The sequence below is a fragment of the Dendrobates tinctorius genome, unplaced genomic scaffold (genome assembly GCF_039654945.1).
Source record: "Dendrobates tinctorius isolate UK_male_01 unplaced genomic scaffold, ASM3965494v1 ptg000356l, whole genome shotgun sequence".
NCBI lineage: Eukaryota > Metazoa > Chordata > Amphibia > Anura > Dendrobatidae > Dendrobates > Dendrobates tinctorius.
Genome location: NW_027362022.1, coordinates 659,893 through 683,327, shown reverse-complemented (window position 1 = coordinate 683,327; position 23,435 = coordinate 659,893). Strand labels below are relative to the sequence as shown.

The window sequence follows — 23,435 nt, the reverse complement described above, 5'->3', positions numbered from 1 at the left end:
TCGTGAACGTGGTGCACAAGTGGAGTTTTTCCAAGAGTGGGCGGTGGGACTGTGGAAGGCTCGAGGGGTGGAGGCGGAGCTGAGGTGGAGCCTGGTCTCTAGGGGACCCAAATATTTTGCCAGTATGGTGCCTTGAAATTCCTGGTGGAAGCCATGTTTGAGTTACAGCATGACTGTCATCAGGATTCATGTGTATCGGGGTTGAAGGACAATGGTCAGTAGGAGGCATGTGTGAGTATGGGGTTTATTGGACGATAGTCTTCAGATGTCATGTATGAGTATGTGGATTGTAGGACAATAGATATCAGGAGTAATTTGAGTATGGGGATTTTAGGACAATAGTCATCAAGAGTCATGTATAGATATGTTGGTTGTAGAACAACAGTCATCAGGCGTTATTTATGTGTATGTGGGTTGTAGGATGACGGTCAGGACAAGTCATGTTTGCATATGGGGGTTGTAGGATGAGGGTCCGTAGGAGTTATGTATGAGTATGGACAGTGTTTGACTCTGTCTCATTCATCTCTCTTTGTGTTTTTTTGTAGACATCATGAGTTCCCGGATAGTAGTTCGGTTCCACAGTCTTCTGTTTTGGGGGGTCTTTGCTCTCCTCGCTATAATAGGTCTGAAGCTTTCATTCAGAAACCCTGTGTTCCATAAAATGTCTCCTGAGGCAAAAAGACAGTCTGTGACGCTCGATGATGGGGTCCACATTTACCATCTGAACTTCTCGCGCTTCCAGGAGGAGTTTCCCTACCTTCAGAGTTACCGCTGCTCCCTGCTCTACACCCCAGAACCAGAGGATTGGGGTCTGTCCCCTATGCTGCTGCTTGCTATCAAATCTCACCCTAGGTCCAACAGTAATAGAGCAGCTGTAAGAGAAACCTGGGCTAAACGAGTGGAATTGATGGGGTACAGGCTTAGACCCGTCTTCCTGATGGGACTAAGTGATCGTGAGCAGCACATGGAAATCTTGAAGTTAGAGGAGGAGGAATACCGGGACATCTTACTGTGGGACTTCACAGAAGGACATCATAACCTGTCCCTCAAGGAGCGATGTTTCCTGGAGTGGCTGCATGACAACCCTCAACAGGCCGATTTTATATTCAAAGGTCAGTATTTCTAAGGAGCATACCTAAAACACACTAAACCGTAGAAAGACCCAACACCCCTACCTATCTGAGCATTTTTAACTATGAGAGAGTAAGAGTGAGGGCACCTTCACCTGCAGAATCATTGTAAAATATCTGAAAACATACAGACTCCCAACAGGCCTGAGATATTCGGGAAAATTTATGTAAACTCCTGACCCCATAATAGAATCAGAATCCAGACCAGACGACGTAATAAAGTCAGACCCCAGACCAGACTCAATAAAAAGAATGGAACTAGAACCGAGAATAAAATCAGACCTCAGACCAGACCCCATAAAAAAATCAGAACTCGACCAGACTCCATAATAAATTCAGTCTCCATGGGCAGCACGGTGGCTCAGTGGTTAGCACTGTATGGTGGTTCAGTGGCTCAGCTTTGCAGCGCTGGGGTCCTGATTTCAAACCCCACCAAGGACAACATCTGCAAGGAGTTTGTATGCTCTCCCCGAGTTTGCGTGGGTTTTCCTCCCACATTCCAAAGACATACTGATAGGGAATTTAGATTATGAGATCCATTGGGGACAGTGATGATAATGTGTGTAAAGCACTGTGAAATTAATGGCGCCATATGCTGTGAGTAAAATAAATAATAAAATCAGACCCCAAACCAGATCCTATTGTAATAAACGTGCAGGTGCTGGTATGTCAGCACGGAACCGAGACAAATCAAAAGTTAAAGGGTTTTATTTACAGGGATATGATACTCCTCGCAGGGAGAAAGCAGTGGGGGTTAAAAAAGCAGTATATCAAACAGTCAAAAACAAGAACAGGTGTTCTTGCTTGTAGGGTCGTCTTCTCCCACGTCGGCGCCGTCAACAGCGGCACTTGCAGGGGCGGACACTGACAGCTTGGGGCCCCTGTGCAAGAAATGTGTCTGGGCCCCCCTCCTTTTATGGCGTCAAAGCTACATGTGTATATACATATATATATATATATATATACTAGCTGAAGAGCCCGGCGCTGCCCGGGCATAGTAACTAACTGTGGTTAGTTATAACAAATTATAATTATCCTCCATCCCATAGTCCCGTGCCCATATACCCATCATGCATATCCTCCATCCCATAGTCGAGTGCCCATATACCCATCATACATATCCTCCATCCCATAGTCCCATGCCCATATACCCATCATACATATCCTCCATCCCATAGTCCTGTGCCCATATACCCATAATACACATCCTCCATCCCATAGTCCAGTGCCCATATACCCATCACACATCCTCCATCCCATAGTCGAGTGCCCATATACCCATCACACATCCTCCATCCCATAGTCGAGTGCCCATATACCCATCACACATCCTCCATCCCATAGTCCAGTGCCCATATACCCATCACACATATCCTCCATCCCATAGTCCAGTGCCCATATACCCATCATACATATCCTCCATCTCATAGTCCCGTGCCCATATACCCATCACACATATCCTCCATCCCATAGTCCAGTGCCCATATACCCATTATACATATCCTTCATCCCATAGTCCTGTGCCCATATACCCATCATACATATCCTCCATCCCATAGTCCAGTGCCCATATACCCATCACACATATCCTCCATCCCATAGTCCAGTGACATATACCCATTATACATATCCTTCATCCCATAGTCCTGTGCCCATATACCCATCACACATATCCTCCATCCCATAGTCCCGTGCCCATATACCCATCACACATATCCTCCATCCCATAGTCCCATGCCCATATACCCATCACACATATCCTCCATCCCATAGTCCAGTGCCCATATACCCATTATACATATCCTTCATCCCATAGTCCCATGCCCATATACCCATCATACATATCCTCCATCCCACAGTCCCGTGCCCATATACCCATCATACATATCCTCCATCCCATAGTCCCGTGCCCATATACTCATCATACATATCCTCCATCCCATAGTCCAGTGACATATACCCATCATACATATCCTCCATCCCATAGTCAACCATTATGACATCATAATGAGCGGCGGCGGGGCTTGCAACCTATGATGACATCAGCGTCTCCATGGCAACCATTGTGACATCATAATGAGGGGCGGGGCTTGATACGCACACACTGTTTCCCCAGTATGCAAATAGGGGCATTATGACATCACAATGAGGGGCGGGGCTTGACACACACACACTTTTTCCCCAGTATGTAGATAGGGGCAAAATTGTTTGGCGAATTGGAAAACGCAGGGTTAAAATTTCGCCTCACAACATAGCTTAGGACGCTCTTGGGGTCCAGACGTGTGACTGTGCCAAATTTTGTGGCTGTAGCTGCGACGGTGCGGATGCCTATCCCGGACATACAAACAAACATACACACACATACATACACACATACATACACACATACATACACACATACACACACTTTGAGCTTTATATATTAGATATATAGATATATATATATATACAGTATTCACATTATATAGCCACACAGACATACATAGTAACATAGATTTGAAGGCTGAAGGAAGACCTTATGTCCATCTAGTTCAGCCTATTTTTAGTGCAGCTGTTCTGCATTGTTAATCCTGGGGAAGGCAAAAAACCCACAGAGTAGAAGACAATTTTCTCCATAGGGAAAAAATTCCTTTAATACGACACAATTATTGTGTCTCTAACAACTATTCCGCCCCATTTACGGTCTGTGACATTTGGAGCAAACTGTATTTTTGTCCTATGCATGTTGGGTGATAATCGTGGCAACGCATCTGCATCACAGTATTTTGTGTTATCCTATGGACGATGCCTGTGTGTTATCCTCTCAGTGATGACGATGCCTGTGTGTTATCCTCTCACTGATGACGATGTCTGTGCGTTATCCTCTCAGTGATGACGATGCCTGTGTGTTGTCCTCTCTGTGATGACGATGTCTGTGTGTTATCCTCTCTGTGATGACGATGCCTGTGTGTTGTCCTCTCAGTGATGACGATGTCTGTGTGTTATCCTCTCTGTGATGACGATGTCTGTGTGTTATCCTCTCACTGATGACGATGTCTGTGCGTTATCCTCTCAGTGATGACGATGCCTGTGTGTTGTCCTCTCTGTGATGACGATGCCTGTGTGTTGTCCTCTCAGTGATGACGATGTCTGTGTGTTATCCTCTCACTGATGACGATGTCTGTGCGTTATCCTCTCGGTGATGACGATGTCTGTGTGTTGTCCTCTCTGTGATGACGATGTCTGTGCGTTATCCTCTCAGTAATGACGATGCCTGTGTGTTATCCTCACAGTGATGACGATGCCTGTGTGTTATCCTCTCTGTGATGACGATGCCTGTGTGTTATCCTCTCAGTGATGACGATGCCTGTGTGTTATCCTCTCTGTGATGACGATGTCTGTGTGTTATCCTCTCACTGATGACGATGTCTGTGCGTTATCCTCTCAGTGATGACGATGCCTGTGTGTTGTCCTCTCTGTGATGACGATGCCTGTGTGTTATCCTCTCTGTGATGACGATGTCTGTGTGTTATCCTCTCACTGATGACGATGTCTGTGCGTTATCCTCTCGGTGATGACGATGCCTGTGTGTTATCCTCACAGTGATGACGATGCCTGTGTGTTATTCTCTCTGTGATGACGATGTCTGTGCGTTATCCTCTCAGTAATGACGATGCCTGTGTGTTATCCTCACAGTGATGACGATGCCTGTGTGTTGTCCTCTCTGTGATGACGATGTCTGTGCGTTATCCTCTCAGTAATGACGATGCCTGTGTGTTATCCTCACAGTGATGACGATGCCTGTGTGTTATTCTCTCTGTGATGACGATGTCTGTGTGTTATCCTCTCACTGATGACGATGTCTGTGCGTTATCCTCTCAGTGATGACGATGCCTGTGTGTTATACTCACAGTGATGACGATGTCTGTGCGTTATCCTCTCAGTGATGACGATGCCTGTGTGTTATCCTCACAGTGATGACGATGTCTGTGCGTTATCCTCTCAGTGATGACGATGCCTGTGTGTTATCCTCTCAGTGATGACGATGTCTGTGCGTTATCCTCTCAGTGATGACGATGCCTGTGTGTTATCCTCTCTGTGATGACGATGTCTGTGTGTTATCCTCTCACTGATGACGATGCCTGTGTGTTATCCTCTCAGTGATGACGATGTCTGTGTGTTGTCCTCTCTGTGATGACGATGTCTGTGTGTTATCCTCTCTGTGATGACGATGTCTGTGTGTTATCCTCTCACTGATGACGATGTCTGTGCGTTATCCTCTCAGTGATGACGATGCCTGTGTGTTATCCTCACAGTGATGACGATGTCTGTGCGTTATCCTCTCAGTGATGACGATGCCTGTGTGTTATCCTCTCAGTGATGACGATGCCTGTGTGTTATCCTCTCTGTGATGACGATGCCTGTGTGTTATCCTCTCACTGATGACGATGTCTGTGTGTTATCCTCACAGTGATGACGATGCCTGTGTGTTATCCTCTCAGTGATGACGATGCCTGTGTGTTATCCTCTCTGTGATGACGATGTCTGTGTGTTATCCTCACAGTGATGACGATGTCTGTGCATTATCCTCTCAGTGATGACGATGCCTGTGTGTTATCCTCTCTGTGATGACGATGCCTGTGTGTTGTCCTCTCAGTGATGACGATGCCTGTGTGTTGTCCTCTCTGTGATGACGATGTCTGTGTGTTGTCCTCTCTGTGATGGCGATGCCTGTGTGTTTTCCTCTCTGTGATGACGATGTCTGTGTGTTGTCCTCTCAGTGATGACGATGCCTGTGTGTTTTCCTCTCTGTGATGACGATGTCTGTGTGTTGTCCTCTCTGTGATGACGATGCCTGTGTGTTTTCCTCTCTGTGATGACGATGTCTGTGTGTTGTCCTCTCTGTGATGACGATGCCTGTGTCTTATCCTCTCAGTGATGACGATGCCTGTGTGTTATCCTCTCTGTGATGGCGATGCCTGTGTGTTATCCTCACAGTGATGACGATGTCTGTGTGTTATCCTCTCACTGATGACGATGTCTGTGTGTTATCCTCACAGTGATGACGATGCCTGTGTGTTATCCTCACAGTGATGACGATGTCTGTGCGTTATCCTCTCAGTGATGACGATGCCTGTGTGTTATCCTCTCTGTGATGACGATGCCTGTGTGTTATCCTCACAGTGATGACGATGTCTGTGTGTTATCCTCTCACTGATGACGATGTCTGTGTGTTATCCTCACAGTGATGACGATGTCTGTGTGTTATCCTCACAGTGATGACGATGCCTGTGTGTTATCCTCACAGTGATGACGATGTCTGTGCGTTATCCTCTCAGTGATGACGATGCCTGTGTGTTATCCTCTCTGTGATGACGATGCCTGTGTGTTGTCCTCTCTGTGATGACGATGCCTGTGTGTTGTCCTCTCAGTGATGACGATGCCTGTGTGTTGTCCTCTCTGTGATGACGATGTCTGTGTGTTGTCCTCTCTGTGATGGCGATGCCTGTGTGTTGTCCTCTCTGTGATGGCGATGCCTGTGTGTTTTCCTCTCTGTGATGACGATGCCTGTGTGTTGTCCTCTCTGTGATGACGATGCCTGTGTGTTATCCTCTCAGTGATGACGATGCCTGGGTGTTGTCCTCTAAGTGATGACGATGTCTGTGTGTTGTCCTCTCAGTGATGACGATGTCTGTGTGTTGTCCTCTCAGTGATGACGATGCCTGTGTGTTATCCTCTCAGTGATGACGATGCCTGTGTGTTGTCCTCTCAGTGATGACGATGCCTGTGTGTTGTCCTCTCAGTGATGACGATGCCTGTGTGTTGTCCTCTCAGTGATGACGATGCCTGTGTGTTGTCCTCTCAGTGATGACGATGCCTGTGTGTTATGCTCTCAGTGATGACGATGTCTGTGTGTTGTCCTCTCTGTGATGGCGATGCCTGTGTGTTGTCCTCTCAGTGATGACGATGCCTGTGTGTTTTCCTCTCTGTGATGACGATGCCTGTGTGTTATCCTCTCAGTGATGACGATGCCTGTGTGTTGTCCTCTCTGTGATGACGATGCCTGTGTGTTATCCTCTCAGTGATGACGATGCCTGTGTGTTATCCTCTCAGTGATGACGATGTCTGTGTGTTGTCCTCTCAGTGATGACGATGCCTGTGTGTTGTCCTCTCAGTGATGACGATGCCTGTGTGTTTTCCTCTCTGTGATGACGATGCCTGTGTGTTATCCTCTCAGTGATGACGATGCCTGTGTGTTGTCCTCTCTGTGATGACGATGCCTGTGTGTTATCCTCTCAGTGATGACGATGCCTGTGTGTTGTCCTCTCAGTGATGACGATGCCTGTGTGTTGTCCTCTCAGTGATGACGATGCCCGTGTGTTATCCTCTCAGTGATGACGATGTCTGTGTGTTGTCCTCTCTGTGATGGCGATGTCTGTGTGTTGTCCTCTCAGTGATGACGATGCCTTTGTGTTGTCCTCTCTGTGATGACGATGCCTGTGTGTTTTCCTCTCTGTGATGACGATGCCTGTGTGTTGTCCTCTCTGTGATGGCGATGCCTGTGTGTTTTCCTCTCTGTGATGACGATGTCTGTGTGTTGTCCTCTCTGTGATGACGATGCCTGTGTCTTATCCTCTCAGTGATGACGATACCTGTGTGTTGTCCTCTCTGTGACGGCGATGTCTGTGTGTTGTCCTCTCAGTGATGACGATGCCTGTGTGTTATCCTCTCAGTGATGACGATGCCTGTGTGTTGTCCTCTCAGTGATGACGATGCCCGTGTGTTATCCTCTCAGTGATGACGATGTCTGTGTGTTGTCCTCTCTGTGATGGCGATGTCTGTGTGTTGTCCTCTCAGTGATGACGATGCCTTTGTGTTGTCCTCTCTGTGATGACGATGCCTGTGTGTTTTCCTCTCTGTGATGACGATGCCTGTGTGTTGTCCTCTCTGTGATGGCGATGCCTGTGTGTTTTCCTCTCTGTGATGACGATGTCTGTGTGTTGTCCTCTCTGTGATGACGATGCCTGTGTCTTATCCTCTCAGTGATGACGATGTCTGTGTGTTGTCCTCTCTGTGACGGCGATGTCTGTGTGTTGTCCTCTCAGTGATGACGATGCCTGTGTGTTGTCCTCTCAGTGATGACGATGCCTGTGTGTTGTCCTCTCTGTGATGACGATGTCTGTGTGTTTTCCTCTCAGTGATGACGATGCCTGTGTGTTGTCCTCTCTGTGATGACGATGCCTGTGTGTTGTCCTCTCAGTGATGACGATGTCTGTGTGTTGTCCTCTCTGTGATGGCGATGTCTGTGTGTTGTCCTCTCAGTGATGACGATGCCTGTGTGTTGTCCTCTCTGTGATGACGATGTCTGTGTGTTTTCCTCTCAGTGATGACGATGCCTGTGTGTTGTCCTCTCTGTGATGACGATGCCTGTGTGTTGTCCTCTCTGTGATGGCGATGTCTGTGTGTTGTCCTCTCAGTGATGACGATGCCTGTGTGTTGTCCTCTCTGTGATGGCGATGTCTGTGTGTTGTCCTCTCAGTGATGACGATGCCTGTGTGTTGTCCTCTCTGTGATGACGATGCCTGTGTGTTGTCCTCTCTGTGATGACGATGTCTGTGTGTTATCCTCTCAGTGATGACGATGCCTGTGTGTTGTCCTCTCTGTGATGACGATGCCTGTGTGTTATCCTCTCAGTGATGACGATGCCTGTGTGTTATCCTCACAGTGATGACGATGCCTGTGTGTTATCGTCTCTGTGATGACGATGCCTGTGTGTTATCCTCTCTGTGATGACGATGTCTGTGTGTTATCCTCTCTGTGATGACGATGCCTGTGTGTTATCCTCACAGTGATGACGATGCCTGTGTGTTGTCCTCTCTGTGATGACGATGCCTGTGTGTTATATTCTCTGTGATGACGATGCCTGTGTGTTGTCCTCTCTGTGATGACGATGCCTGTGTGTTATCCTCTCTGTGATGACGATGTCTGTGTGTTATCCTCACAGTGATGACGATGCCTGTGTGTTGTCCTCTCTGTGATGACGATGCCTGTGTGTTGTCCTCTCTGTGATGACGATGTCTGTGTGTTATCCTCTCAGTGATGACGATGTCTGTGTGTTGTCCTCTCTGTGATGACGATGCCTGTGTGTTATCCTCTCAGTGATGACGATGCCTGTGTGTTGTCCTCTCTGTGATGACGATGCCTGTGTGTTATCCTCACAGTGATGACGATGCCTGTGTGTTATCGTCTCTGTGATGACGATGCCTGTGTGTTATCCTCTCTGTGATGACGATGTCTGTGTGTTATCCTCTCTGTGATGACGATGCCTGTGTGTTATCCTCACAGTGATGACGATGCCTGTGTGTTGTCCTCTCTGTGATGACGATGCCTGTGTGTTATCCTCTCTGTGATGACGATGCCTGTGTGTTGTCCTCTCTGTGATGACGATGCCTGTGTGTTATCCTCTCTGTGATGACGATGTCTGTGTGTTATCCTCACAGTGATGACGATGCCTGTGTGTTGTCCTCTCTGTGATGACGATGCCTGTGTGTTATCCTCTCTGTGATGACGATGCCTGTGTGTTATCCTCACAGTGATGACGATGCCTGTGTGTTGTCCTCTCTGTGATGACGATGCCTGTGTGTTATCCTCACAGTGATGACGATGCCTGTGTGTTGTCCTCTCTGTGATGACGATGCCTGTGTGTTATCCTCTCTGTGATGACGATGTCTGTGTGTTATCCTCACAGTGATGACGATGCCTGTGTGTTGTCCTCTCTGTGATGACGATGCCTGTGTGTTATCCTCTCTGTGATGACGATGTCTGTGTGTTATCCTCTCTGTGATGACGATGCCTGTGTGTTATCCTCACAGTGATGACGATGCCTGTGTGTTATCCTCTCTGTGATGACGATGCCTGTGTGTTATCCTCTCTGTGATGACGATGCCTGTGTGTTGTCCTCTCTGTGATGACGATGCCTGTGTGTTATCCTCACAGTGATGACGATGCCTGTGTGTTGTCCTCTCTGTGATGACGATGCCTGTGTGTTATCCTCTCAGTGATGACGATGCCTGTGTGTTATCCTCTCTGTGATGACGATGTCTGTGTGTTATCCTCTCACTGATGACGATGTCTGTGCGTTATCCTCTCAGTGATGACGATGCCTGTGTGTTATCCTCACAGTGATGACGATGTCTGTGCGTTATCCTCTCAGTGATGACGATGCCTGTGTGTTATCCTCTCTGTGATGACGATGTCTGTGTGTTATCCTCTCACTGATGACGATGTCTGTGTGTTATCCTCACAGTGATGACGATGTCTGTGCGTTATCCTCTCAGTGATGACGATGCCTGTGTGTTATCCTCTCTGTGATGACGATGCCTGTGTGTTGTCCTCTCTGTGATGACGATGCCTGTGTGTTGTCCTCTCAGTGATGACGATGCCTGTGTGTTGTCCTCTCTGTGATGACGATGTCTGTGTGTTGTCCTCTCTGTGATGGCGATGCCTGTGTGTTGTCCTCTCAGTGATGACGATGCCTGTGTGTTGTCCTCTCTGTGATGACGATGCCTGTGTGTTATCCTCTCAGTGATGACGATGCCTGTGTGTTATCCTCACAGTGATGACGATGTCTGTGTGTTATCCTCTCACTGATGACGATGTCTGTGTGTTATCCTCACAGTGATGACGATGCCTGTGTGTTATCCTCACAGTGATGACGATGTCTGTGCGTTATCCTCTCAGTGATGACGATGCCTGTGTGTTATCCTCTCTGTGATGACGATGCCTGTGTGTTATCCTCACAGTGATGACGATGTCTGTGTGTTATCCTCTCACTGATGACGATGTCTGTGTGTTATCCTCACAGTGATGACGATGTCTGTGTGTTATCCTCTCACTGATGACGATGTCTGTGTGTTATCCTCACAGTGATGACGATGCCTGTGTGTTATCCTCACAGTGATGACGATGTCTGTGCGTTATCCTCTCAGTGATGACGATGCCTGTGTGTTATCCTCTCTGTGATGACGATGCCTGTGTGTTGTCCTCTCTGTGATGACGATGCCTGTGTGTTGTCCTCTCAGTGATGACGATGCCTGTGTGTTGTCCTCTCTGTGATGACGATGTCTGTGTGTTGTCCTCTCTGTGATGGCGATGCCTGTGTGTTGTCCTCTCTGTGATGGCGATGCCTGTGTGTTTTCCTCTCTGTGATGACGATGCCTGTGTGTTGTCCTCTCTGTGATGACGATGCCTGTGTGTTATCCTCTCTGTGATGGCGATGCCTGTGTGTTATCCTCTCAGTGATGACGATGCCTGTGTGTTGTCCTCTCTGTGATGACGATGCCTGTGTGTTGTCCTCTCAGTGATGACGATGCCTGTGTGTTATCCTCTCAGTGATGACGATGCCTGTGTGTTGTCCTCTCAGTGATGACGATGCCTGTGTGTTGTCCTCTCAGTGATGACGATGCCTGTGTGTTGTCCTCTCAGTGATGACGATGCCTGTGTGTTATCCTCTCAGTGATGACGATGCCTGTGTGTTGTCCTCTCAGTGATGACGATGCCTGTGTGTTGTCCTCTCAGTGATGACGATGCCTGTGTGTTGTCCTCTCAGTGATGACGATGCCTGTGTGTTGTCCTCTCAGTGATGACGATGCCTGTGTGTTATCCTCTCAGTGAATACGATGTCTGTGTGTTGTCCTCTCTGTGATGGCGATGCCTGTGTGTTGTCCTCTCAGTGATGACGATGCCTGTGTGTTTTCCTCTCTGTGATGACGATGCCTGTGTGTTATCCTCTCAGTGATGACGATGCCTGTGTGTTGTCCTCTAAGTGATGACGATGCCTGTGTGTTGTCCTCTAAGTGATGACGATGCCTGTGTGTTATCCTCTCAGTGATGACGATGCCTGTGTGTTGTCCTCTCAGTGATGACGATGCCTGTGTGTTGTCCTCTCAGTGATGACGATGCCTGTGTGTTGTCCTCTCAGTGATGACGATGCCTGTGTGTTGTCCTCTCAGTGATGACGATGCCTGTGTGTTATCCTCTCAGTGAATACGATGTCTGTGTGTTGTCCTCTCTGTGATGGCGATGCCTGTGTGTTGTCCTCTCAGTGATGACGATGCCTGTGTGTTTTCCTCTCTGTGATGACGATGCCTGTGTGTTATCCTCTCAGTGATGACGATGCCTGTGTGTTGTCCTCTCAGTGATGACGATGCCTGTGTATTGTCCTCTCAGTGATGACGATGCCTGTGTGTTGTCCTCTCAGTGATGACGATGCCTGTGTGTTATCCTCTCAGTGAATACGATGTCTGTGTGTTGTCCTCTCTGTGATGGCGATGCCTGTGTGTTGTCCTCTCAGTGATGACGATGCCTGTGTGTTTTCCTCTCTGTGATGACGATGCCTGTGTGTTATCCTCTCAGTGATGACGATGCCTGTGTGTTGTCCTCTAAGTGATGACGATGCCTGTGTGTTATCCTCTCAGTGATGACGATGCCTGTGTGTTATCCTCTCAGTGATGACGATGCCTGTGTGTTATCCTCTCTGTGATGACGATGCCTGTGTGTTATCCTCTCAGTGATGACGATGCCTGTGTGTTATCCTCTCAGTGATGACGATGTCTGTGTGTTGTCCTCTCAGTGATGACGATGCCTGTGTGTTGTCCTCTCAGTGATGACGATGCCTGTGTGTTTTTCTCTCTGTGATGACGATGCCTGTGTGTTATCCTCTCAGTGATGACGATGCCTGTGTGTTGTCCTCTCTGTGATGACGATGCCTGTGTGTTATCCTCTCAGTGATGACGATGCCTGTGTGTTGTCCTCTCAGTGATGACGATGCCTGTGTGTTGTCCTCTCAGTGATGACGATGCCTGTGTGTTGTCCTCTCAGTGATGACGATGCCTGTGTGTTATCCTCTCAGTGATGACGATGCGTGTGTGTTGTCCTCTAAGTGATGACGATGCCTGTGTGTTATCCTCTCAGTGATGACGATGCGTGTGTGTTGTCCTCTAAGTGATGACGATGCCTGTGTGTTATCCTCTCAGTGATGACGATGCCTGTGTGTTATCCTCTCAGTGATGACGATGCGTGTGTGTTGTCCTCTAAGTGATGACGATGCCTGTGTGTTATCCTCTCAGTGATGACGATGCGTGTGTGTTGTCCTCTAAGTGATGACGATGCCTGTGTGTTATCCTCTCAGTGATGACGATGCGTGTGTGTTGTCCTCTAAGTGATGACGATGCCTGTGTGTTATCCTCTCAGTGATGACGATGCGTGTGTGTTGTCCTCTAAGTGATGACGATGCCTGTGTGTTATCCTCTCAGTGATGACGATGCCTGTGTGTTGTCCTCTCAGTGATGACGATGCCTGTGTGTTGTCCTCTCAGTGATGACGATGCCTGTGTGTTATCCTCTCAGTGATGACGATGCGTGTGTGTTGTCCTCTAAGTGATGACGATGCCTGTGTGTTATCCTCTCAGTGATGACGATGCGTGTGTGTTGTCCTCTAAGTGATGACGATGCCTGTGTGTTATCCTCTCAGTGATGACGATGCCTGTGTGTTATCCTCTCAGTGATGACGATGCGTGTGTGTTGTCCTCTAAGTGATGACGATGCCTGTGTGTTATCCTCTCAGTGATGACGATGCGTGTGTGTTGTCCTCTAAGTGATGACGATGCCTGTGTGTTATCCTCTCAGTGATGACGATGCGTGTGTGTTGTCCTCTAAGTGATGACGATGCCTGTGTGTTATCCTCTCAGTGATGACGATGCCTGTGTGTTGTCCTCTCTGTGATGACGATGCCTGTGTGTTGTCCTCTCTGTGATGACGATGCCTGTGTGTTGTCCTCTCAGTGATGACGATGCCTGTGTGTTATCCTCTCAGTGATGACGATGCGTGTGTGTTGTCCTCTAAGTGATGACGATGCCTGTGTGTTATCCTCTCAGTGATGACGATGCGTGTGTGTTGTCCTCTAAGTGATGACGATGCCTGTGTGTTATCCTCTCAGTGATGACGATGCCTGTGTGTTGTCCTCTCTGTGATGACGATGCCTGTGTGTTGTCCTCTCTGTGATGACGATGCCTGTGTGTTGTCCTCTCAGTGATGACGATGCCTGTGTGTTATCCTCTCAGTGATGACGATGCGTGTGTGTTGTCCTCTAAGTGATGACGATGCCTGTGTGTTGTCCTCTCTGTGATGACGATGCCTGTGTGTTGTCCTCTCAGTGATGACGATGCCTGTGTGTTATCCTCTCAGTGATGACGATGCGTGTGTGTTGTCCTCTAAGTGATGACGATGCCTGTGTGTTGTCCTCTCAGTGATGACGATGCCTGTGTGTTGTCCTCTCTGTGATGACGATGCCTGTGTGTTGTCCTCTCTGTGATGACGATGTCTGTGTGTTGTCCTCTCAGTGATGACGATGCCTGTGTGTTGTCCTCTAAGTGATGACGATGCCTGTGTGTTGTCCTCTCGGTGATGACGATGCCTGTGTGTTGTCCTCTCTGTGATGACGATGTCTGTGTGTTGTCCTCTCAGTGATGACAATGCCTGTGTGTTATCCTCTCAGTGATGACGATGCCTGTGTGTTGTCCTCTCTGTGATGACGATGCCTGTGTGTTGCCCTCTCTGTGATGACGATGTCTGTGTGTTGTCCTCTCAGTGATGACGATGCCTGTGTGTTGTCCTCTAAGTGATGACGATGCCTGTGTGTTGTCCTCTCAGTGATGACGATGCCTGTGTGTTATCCTCTCAGTGATGACGATGCCTGTGTGTTGTCCTCTCTGTGATGACGATGCCTGTGTGTTGTCCTCTCTGTGATGACGATGTCTGTGTGTTGTCCTCTCAGTGATGACGATGCCTGTGTGTTGTCCTCTAAGTGATGACGATGCCTGTGTGTTATCCTCTAAGTGATGACGATGCCTGTGTGTTGTCCTCTCGGTGATGACGATGCCTGTGTGTTGTCCTCTCTGTGATGACGAAGTCTGTGTGTTGTCCTCTCAGTGATGACAATGCCTGTGTGTTATCCTCTCAGTGATGACGATGCCTGTGTGTTATCCTCTCTGTGATGACGATACCTGTGTGTTGTCCTCTAAGTGATGACGATGCCTGTGTGTTATCCTCTCAGTGATGACGATGCGTGTGTGTTGTCCTCTAAGTGATGACGATGCCTGTGTGTTATCCTCTCAGTGATGACGATGCCTGTGTGTTGTCCTCTCTGTGATGACGATGCCTGTGTGTTGTCCTCTCTGTGATGACGATGCCTGTGTGTTGTCCTCTCAGTGATGACGATGCCTGTGTGTTATCCTCTCAGTGATGACGATGCGTGTGTGTTGTCCTCTAAGTGATGACGATGCCTGTGTGTTGTCCTCTCTGTGATGACGATGCCTGTGTGTTGTCCTCTCAGTGATGACGATGCCTGTGTGTTATCCTCTCAGTGATGACGATGCGTGTGTGTTGTCCTCTAAGTGATGACGATGCCTGTGTGTTGTCCTCTCAGTGATGACGATGCCTGTGTGTTGTCCTCTCTGTGATGACGATGCCTGTGTGTTGTCCTCTCTGTGATGACGATGTCTGTGTGTTGTCCTCTCAGTGATGACGATGCCTGTGTGTTGTCCTCTAAGTGATGACGATGCCTGTGTGTTGTCCTCTCGGTGATGACGATGCCTGTGTGTTGTCCTCTCTGTGATGACGATGTCTGTGTGTTGTCCTCTCAGTGATGACAATGCCTGTGTGTTATCCTCTCAGTGATGACGATGCCTGTGTGTTGTCCTCTCTGTGATGACGATGCCTGTGTGTTGCCCTCTCTGTGATGACGATGTCTGTGTGTTGTCCTCTCAGTGATGACGATGCCTGTGTGTTGTCCTCTAAGTGATGACGATGCCTGTGTGTTGTCCTCTCAGTGATGACGATGCCTGTGTGTTATCCTCTCAGTGATGACGATGCCTGTGTGTTGTCCTCTCTGTGATGACGATGCCTGTGTGTTGTCCTCTCTGTGATGACGATGTCTGTGTGTTGTCCTCTCAGTGATGACGATGCCTGTGTGTTGTCCTCTAAGTGATGACGATGCCTGTGTGTTATCCTCTAAGTGATGACGATGCCTGTGTGTTGTCCTCTCGGTGATGACGATGCCTGTGTGTTGTCCTCTCTGTGATGACGAAGTCTGTGTGTTGTCCTCTCAGTGATGACAATGCCTGTGTGTTATCCTCTCAGTGATGACGATGCCTGTGTGTTGTCCTCTCTGTGATGACGATGCCTGTGTGTTGTCCTCTCTGTGATGACGATGCCTGTGTGTTGTCCTCTCAGTGATGACGATGCCTGTGTGTTGTCCACTCAGTGATGGCGATGCCTGTGTGTTGTCCTCTAAGTGATGACGATGCCTGTGTGTTGTCCTCTAAGTGATGACGATGCCTGTGTGTTGTCCTCTCTGTGATGACGATGTCTGTGTGTTGTCCACTCAGTGATGGCGATGCCTGTGTGTTGTCCTCTAAGTGATGACGATGCCCGTGTGTTGTTCTCTCAGAGATGACGATGCCTGTGTGTTATCCTCTCAGTGATGACGATGCCTGTGTGGTGTCCTCTCAGTGATGACGATGCCTGTGCGTTGTCCTCTAAGTGAAGACTATGCCTGTGTGTTGTCCTCTCAGTGATGACGATGCCTGTGTGTTGTCCTCTCAGTGATGACGATGCCTGTGTGTTGTGCTCTCAGTGATGACGATGCCTGTGTGTTGTCCTCTCTGTGATGATGATGCCTGTGTGTTGTCCTCTAAGTGATGACGATGCCCGTGTGTTGTCCTCTCAGTGATGACGATGCCTGTGTGTTGTCCTCTCAGTGATGACGATGCCTGTGTGTTGTCCTCTCAGTGATGACGATGCCTGTGTGTTGTCCTCTCAGTGATGACGATGCCTGTGTGTTGTCCTCTCAGTGATGACGATGCCTGTGTGTTGTCCTCTCAGTGATGACGATGCCTGTGTGGTGTCCTCTCAGTGATGACGATGCCTGTGCGTTGTCCTCTAAGTGAAGACTATGCCTGTGTGTTGTCCTCTCAGTGATGACGATGCCTGTGTGTTGTCCTCTCTGTGATGACGATGCCTGTGTGTTATCCTCTCTGTGATGACGATGCCTGTGTGTTATCCTCACAATGATGACGATGCCTGTGTGTTGTCCTCTCTGTGATGACGATGCCTGTGTGTTATCCTCACAGTGATGACGATGCCTGTGTGTTGTCCTCTCTGTGATGACGATGCCTGTGTGTTATCCTCTCTGTGATGACGATGTCTGTGTGTTATCCTCACAGTGATGACGATGCCTGTGTGTTGTCCTCTCTGTGATGACGATGCCTGTGTGTTATCCTCTCTGTGATGACGATGTCTGTGTGTTATCCTCTCTGTGATGACGATGCCTGTGTGTTATCCTCACAGTGATGACGATGCCTGTGTGTTATCCTCTCTGTGATGACGATGCCTGTGTGTTATCCTCTCTGTGATGACGATGCCTGTGTGTTGTCCTCTCTGTGATGACGATGCCTGTGTGTTATCCTCACAGTGATGACGATGCCTGTGTGTTGTCCTCTCTGTGATGACGATGCCTGTGTGTTATCCTCTCAGTGATGACGATGCCTGTGTGTTATCCTCTCTGTGATGACGATGTCTGTGTGTTATCCTCTCACTGATGACGATGTCTGTGCGTTATCCTCTCAGTGATGACGATGCCTGTGTGTTATCCTCACAGTGATGACGATGTCTGTGCGTTATCCTCTCAGTGATGACGATGCCTGTGTGTTATCCTCTCTGTGATGACGATGTCTGTGTGTTATCCTCTCACTGATGACGATGTCTGTGTGTTATCCTCACAGTGATGACGATGTCTGTGCGTTATCCTCTCAGTGATGACGATGCCTGTGTGTTATCCTCTCTGTGATGACGATGCCTGTGTGTTGTCCTCTCTGTGATGACGATGCCTGTGTGTTGTCCTCTCAGTGATGACGATGCCTGTGTGTTGTCCTCTCTGTGATGACGATGTCTGTGTGTTGTCCTCTCTGTGATGGCGATGCCTGTGTGTTGTCCTCTCAGTGATGACGATGCCTGTGTGTTGTCCTCTCTGTGATGACGATGCCTGTGTCTTATCCTCTCAGTGATGACGATGCCTGTGTGTTATCCTCTCTGTGATGGCGATGCCTGTGTGTTATCCTCACAGTGATGACGATGTCTGTGTGTTATCCTCTCACTGATGACGATGTCTGTGTGTTATCCTCACAGTGATGACGATGCCTGTGTGTTATCCTCACAGTGATGACGATGTCTGTGCGTTATCCTCTCAGTGATGACGATGCCTGTGTGTTATCCTCTCTGTGATGACGATGCCTGTGTGTTATCCTCACAGTGATGACGATGTCTGTGTGTTATCCTCTCACTGATGACGATGTCTGTGTGTTATCCTCACAGTGATGACGATGTCTGTGTGTTATCCTCTCACTGATGACGATGTCTGTGTGTTATCCTCACAGTGATGACGATGCCTGTGTGTTATCCTCACAGTGATGACGATGTCTGTGCGTTATCCTCTCAGTGATGACGATGCCTGTGCGTTATCCTCTCTGTGATGACGATGCCTGTGTGTTGTCCTCTCTGTGATGACGATGCCTGTGTGTTGTCCTCTCAGTGATGACGATGCCTGTGTGTTGTCCTCTCTGTGATGACGATGTCTGTGTGTTGTCCTCTCTGTGATGGCGATGCCTGTGTGTTTTCCTCTCTGTGATGACGATGCCTGTGTGTTGTCCTCTCTGTGATGACGATGCCTGTGTGTTATCCTCTCTGTGATGGCGATGCCTGTGTGTTATCCTCTCAGTGATGACGATGCCTGTGTGTTGTCCTCTCTGTGATGACGATGCCTGTGTGTTATCCTCTCAGTGATGACGATGCCTGTGTGTTATCCTCTCAGTGATGACGATGCCTGTGTGTTATCCTCTCAGTGATGACGATGCCTGTGTGTTGTCCTCTCAGTGATGACGATGCCTGTGTGTTGTCCTCTCAGTGATGACGATGCCTGTGTGTTATCCTCTCAGTGAATACGATGTCTGTGTGTTGTCCTCTCTGTGATGGCGATGCCTGTGTGTTGTCCTCTCAGTGATGACGATGCCTGTGTGTTTTCCTCTCTGTGATGACGATGCCTGTGTGTTATCCTCTCAGTGATGACGATGCCTGTGTGTTGTCCTCTAAGTGATGACGATGCCTGTGTGTTATCCTCTCAGTGATGACGATGCCTGTGTGTTATCCTCTCAGTGATGACGATGCCTGTGTGTTATCCTCTCTGTGATGACGATGCCTGTGTGTTATCCTCTCAGTGATGACGATGCCTGTGTGTTATCCTCTCAGTGATGACGATGTCTGTGTGTTGTCCTCTCAGTGATGACGATGCCTGTGTGTTGTCCTCTCAGTGATGACGATGCCTGTGTGTTTTCCTCTCTGTGATGACGATGCCTGTGTGTTATCCTCTCAGTGATGACGATGCCTGTGTGTTGTCCTCTCTGTGATGACGATGCCTGTGTGTTATCCTCTCAGTGATGACGATGCCTGTGTGTTGTCCTCTCAGTGATGACGATGCCTGTGTGTTGTCCTCTCAGTGATGACGATGCCTGTGTGTTGTCCTCTCAGTGATGACGATGCCTGTGTGTTATCCTCTCAGTGATGACGATGCGTGTGTGTTGTCCTCTAAGTGATGACGATGCCTGTGTGTTATCCTCTCAGTGATGACGATGCGTGTGTGTTGTCCTCTAAGTGATGACGATGCCTGTGTGTTATCCTCTCAGTGATGACGATGCCTGTGTGTTATCCTCTCAGTGATGACGATGCGTGTGTGTTGTCCTCTAAGTGATGACGATGCCTGTGTGTTATCCTCTCAGTGATGACGATGCGTGTGTGTTGTCCTCTAAGTGATGACGATGCCTGTGTGTTATCCTCTCAGTGATGACGATGCGTGTGTGTTGTCCTCTAAGTGATGACGATGCCTGTGTGTTATCCTCTCAGTGATGACGATGCCTGTGTGTTATCCTCTCAGTGATGACGATGCGTGTGTGTTGTCCTCTAAGTGATGACGATGCCTGTGTGTTATCCTCTCAGTGATGACGATGCCTGTGTGTTGTCCTCTCTGTGATGACGATGCCTGTGTGTTATCCTCTCAGTGATGACGATGTCTGTGTGTTGTCCTCTCTGTGATGACGATGCCTGTGTGTTGTCCTCTCTATGATGACGATGCCTGTGTGTTGTCCTCTCAGTGATGACGATGCCTGTGTGTTGTCCTCTCTGTGATGACGATGCCTGTGTGTTGTCCTCTCAGTGATGACGATGCCTGTGTGTTATCCTCTCAGTGATGACGATGCGTGTGTGTTGTCCTCTAAGTGATGACGATGCCTGTGTGTTGTCCTCTCTGTGATGACGATGCCTGTGTGTTGTCCTCTCAGTGATGACGATGTCTGTGTGTTGTCCTCTCAGTGATGACGATGCCTGTGTGTTATCCTCTCAGTGATGACGATGCGTGTGTGTTGTCCTCTAAGTGATGACGATGCCTGTGTGTTGTCCTCTCTGTGATGACGATGCCTGTGTGTTGTCCTCTCTGTGATGACGATGTCTGTGTGTTGTCCTCTCAGTGATGACGATGCCTGTGTGTTGTCCTCTAAGTGATGACGATGCCTGTGTGTTGTCCTCTCGGTGATGACGATGCCTGTGTGTTGTCCTCTCTGTGATGACGATGTCTGTGTGTTGTCCTCTCAGTGATGACGATGCCTGTGTGTTGTCCTCTCTGTGATGACGATGCCTGTGTGTTGTCCTCTCTGTGATGACGATGTCTGTGTGTTGTCCTCTCAGTGATGACAATGCCTGTGTGTTATACTCTCAGTGATGACGATGCCTGTGTGTTGTCCTCTCTGTGATGACGATGCCTGTGTGTTGTCCTCTCTGTGATGACGATGTCTGTGTGTTGTCCTCTCAGTGATGACGATGCCTGTGTGTTGTCCTCTAAGTGATGACGATGCCTGTGTGTTGTCCTCTCAGTGATGACGATGCCTGTGTGTTGTCCTCTCTGTGATGACGATGCCTGTGTGTTGTCCTCTCTGTGATGACGATGTCTGTGTGTTGTCCTCTCAGTGATGACGATGCCTGTGTGTTGTCCTCTAAGTGATGACGATGCCTGTGTGTTGTCCACTCAGTGATGGCGATGCCTGTGTGTTGTCCTCTAAGTGATGACGATGCCTGTGTGTTGTCCTCTAAGTGATGACGATGCCTGTGTGTTGTCCTCTCTGTGATGACGATGTATGTGTGTTGTCCACTCAGTGATGGCGATGCCTGTGTGTTGTCCTCTAAGTGATGACGATGCCCGTGTGTTGTTCTCTCAGAGATGACGATGCCTGTGTGTTGTCCTCTCAGTGATGACGATGCCTGTGTGTTATCCTCTCAGTGATGACGATGCCTGTGTGGTGTCCTCTCAGTGATGACGATGCCTGTGCGTTGTCCTCTAAGTGAAGACTATGCCTGTGTGTTGTCCTCTCAGTGATGACGATGCCTGTGTGTTGTCCTCTCAGTGATGACGATGCCTGTGTGTTGTGCTCTCAGTGATGACGATGCCTGTGTGTTGTCCTCTAAGTGATGACGATGCCCGTGTGTTGTCCTCTCAGTGATGACGATGCCTGTGTGTTGTCCTCTCAGTGATGACGATGCCTGTGTGTTGTCCTCTCAGTGATGACGATGCCTGTGTGTTGTCCTCTCAGTGATGACGATGCCTGTGTGTTGTCCTCTCAGTGATGACGATGCCTGTGTGGTGTCCTCTCAGTGATGACGATGCCTGTGCGTTGTCCTCTAAGTGAAGACTATGCCTGTGTGTTGTCCTCTCAGTGATGACGATGCCTGTGTGTTGTCCTCTCAGTGATGACGATGCCTGTGTGTTGTCCTCTCAGTGATGACGATGCCTGTGTGTTGTCCTCTAAGTGATGACGATGCCCGTGTGTTGTCCTCTCAGTGATGGCGATGCCTGTGTGTTGTCCTCTCAGTGATGACGATGCCTGTGTGTTGTCCTCTAAGTGATGACGATGCCCGTGTGTTGTCCTCTCAGTGATGACGATGCCTGTGTGTTGTCCTCTCAGTGATGACGATGCCTGTGTGTTGTCCTCTCAGTGATGATGATGCCTGTGTGTTGTCCTCTCAGTGATGACGATGCCTGTGTGTTGTCCTCTCAGTGATGACGATGCCTGTGTGTTGTCCTCTCAGTGATGACGATGCCTGTGTGGTGTCCTCTCAGTGATGACGATGCCTGTGCGTTGTCCTCTAAGTGAAGACTATGCCTGTGTGTTGTCCTCTCAGTGATGACGATGCCTGTGTGTTGTCCTCTCAGTGATGACGATGCCTGTGTGTTATCCTCTCAGTGATGACGATGCCTGTGTGTTGTCCTCTCAGTGATGACGATGCCCGTGTGTTATCCTCTCTGTGATGACGATGCCTGTGTGTTGTCCTCTCAGTGATGACGATGCCTGTGTGTTGTCCTCTAAGTGATGACGATGCCTGTGTGTTGTCCTCTCTGTGATGACGATGCCTGTGTGTTATCCTCACAGTGATGACGATGCCTGTGTGTTGTCCTCTAAGTGATGACGATGCCTGTGTGTTGTCCTCTAAGTGATGACGATGCCTGTGTGTTGTCCTCTAAGTGATGACGATGCCTGTGTGTTGTCCTCTCAGTGATGACGATGCCTGTGTGTTGTCCTCTCAGTGATGACGATGCCTGTGTGTTGTCCTCTCAGTGATGACGATGCCTGTGTGTTGTCCTCTAAGTGATGACGATGCCTGTGTGTTGTCCTCTCAGTGATGACGATGCCTGTGTGTTGTCCTCTCAGTGATGACGATGCCTGTGTGTTGTCCTCTCAGTGATGACGATGCCTGTGTGTTGTCCTCTTAGTGATGACGATGCCTGTGTGTTGTCCTCTCAGTGATGACGATGCCTGTGTGTTGTCCTCTCAGTGATGACGATGCCTGTGTGTTGTCCTCTCAGTGATGACGATGCCTGTGTGTTGTCCTCTCAGTGATGACGATGCCTGTGTGTTGTCCTCTCAGTGATGACGATGCCTGTGTGTTGTCCTCTAAGTGATGACGATGCCTGTGTGTTGTCCTCTAAGTGATGACGATGCCTGTGTGTTGTCCTCTCAGTGCTGACGATGCCTGTGTGTTGTCCTCTCAGTGATGACGATGCCTGTGTGTTGTCCTCTCAGTGATGACGATGCCTGTGTGTTGTCCTCTAAGTGATGACGATGCCTGTGTGTTGTCCTCTAAGTGATGACGATGCCTGTGTGTTGTCCTCTCA

The 23,435-nt window shown here is 48.8% G+C and overlaps 1 protein-coding gene across 2 annotated transcripts in view; it reads left to right on the top strand.

Annotated features, from left to right (window-relative positions):
• The window catches only part of LOC141075454 (beta-1,3-galactosyltransferase 5-like), a 132,807-nt gene that overhangs the window by 58,713 nt on the left and 50,659 nt on the right, over positions 1-23,435 (top strand). For both annotated transcript variants that reach the window (XM_073562517.1, XM_073562518.1), the window contains exon 2: positions 546-1,112. In XM_073562517.1, coding sequence (XP_073418618.1) covers positions 551-1,112 — 562 coding nt within the window. In that variant the 5' untranslated portion in view covers positions 546-550. The remainder of the gene's footprint in view (positions 1-545; positions 1,113-23,435) is intronic.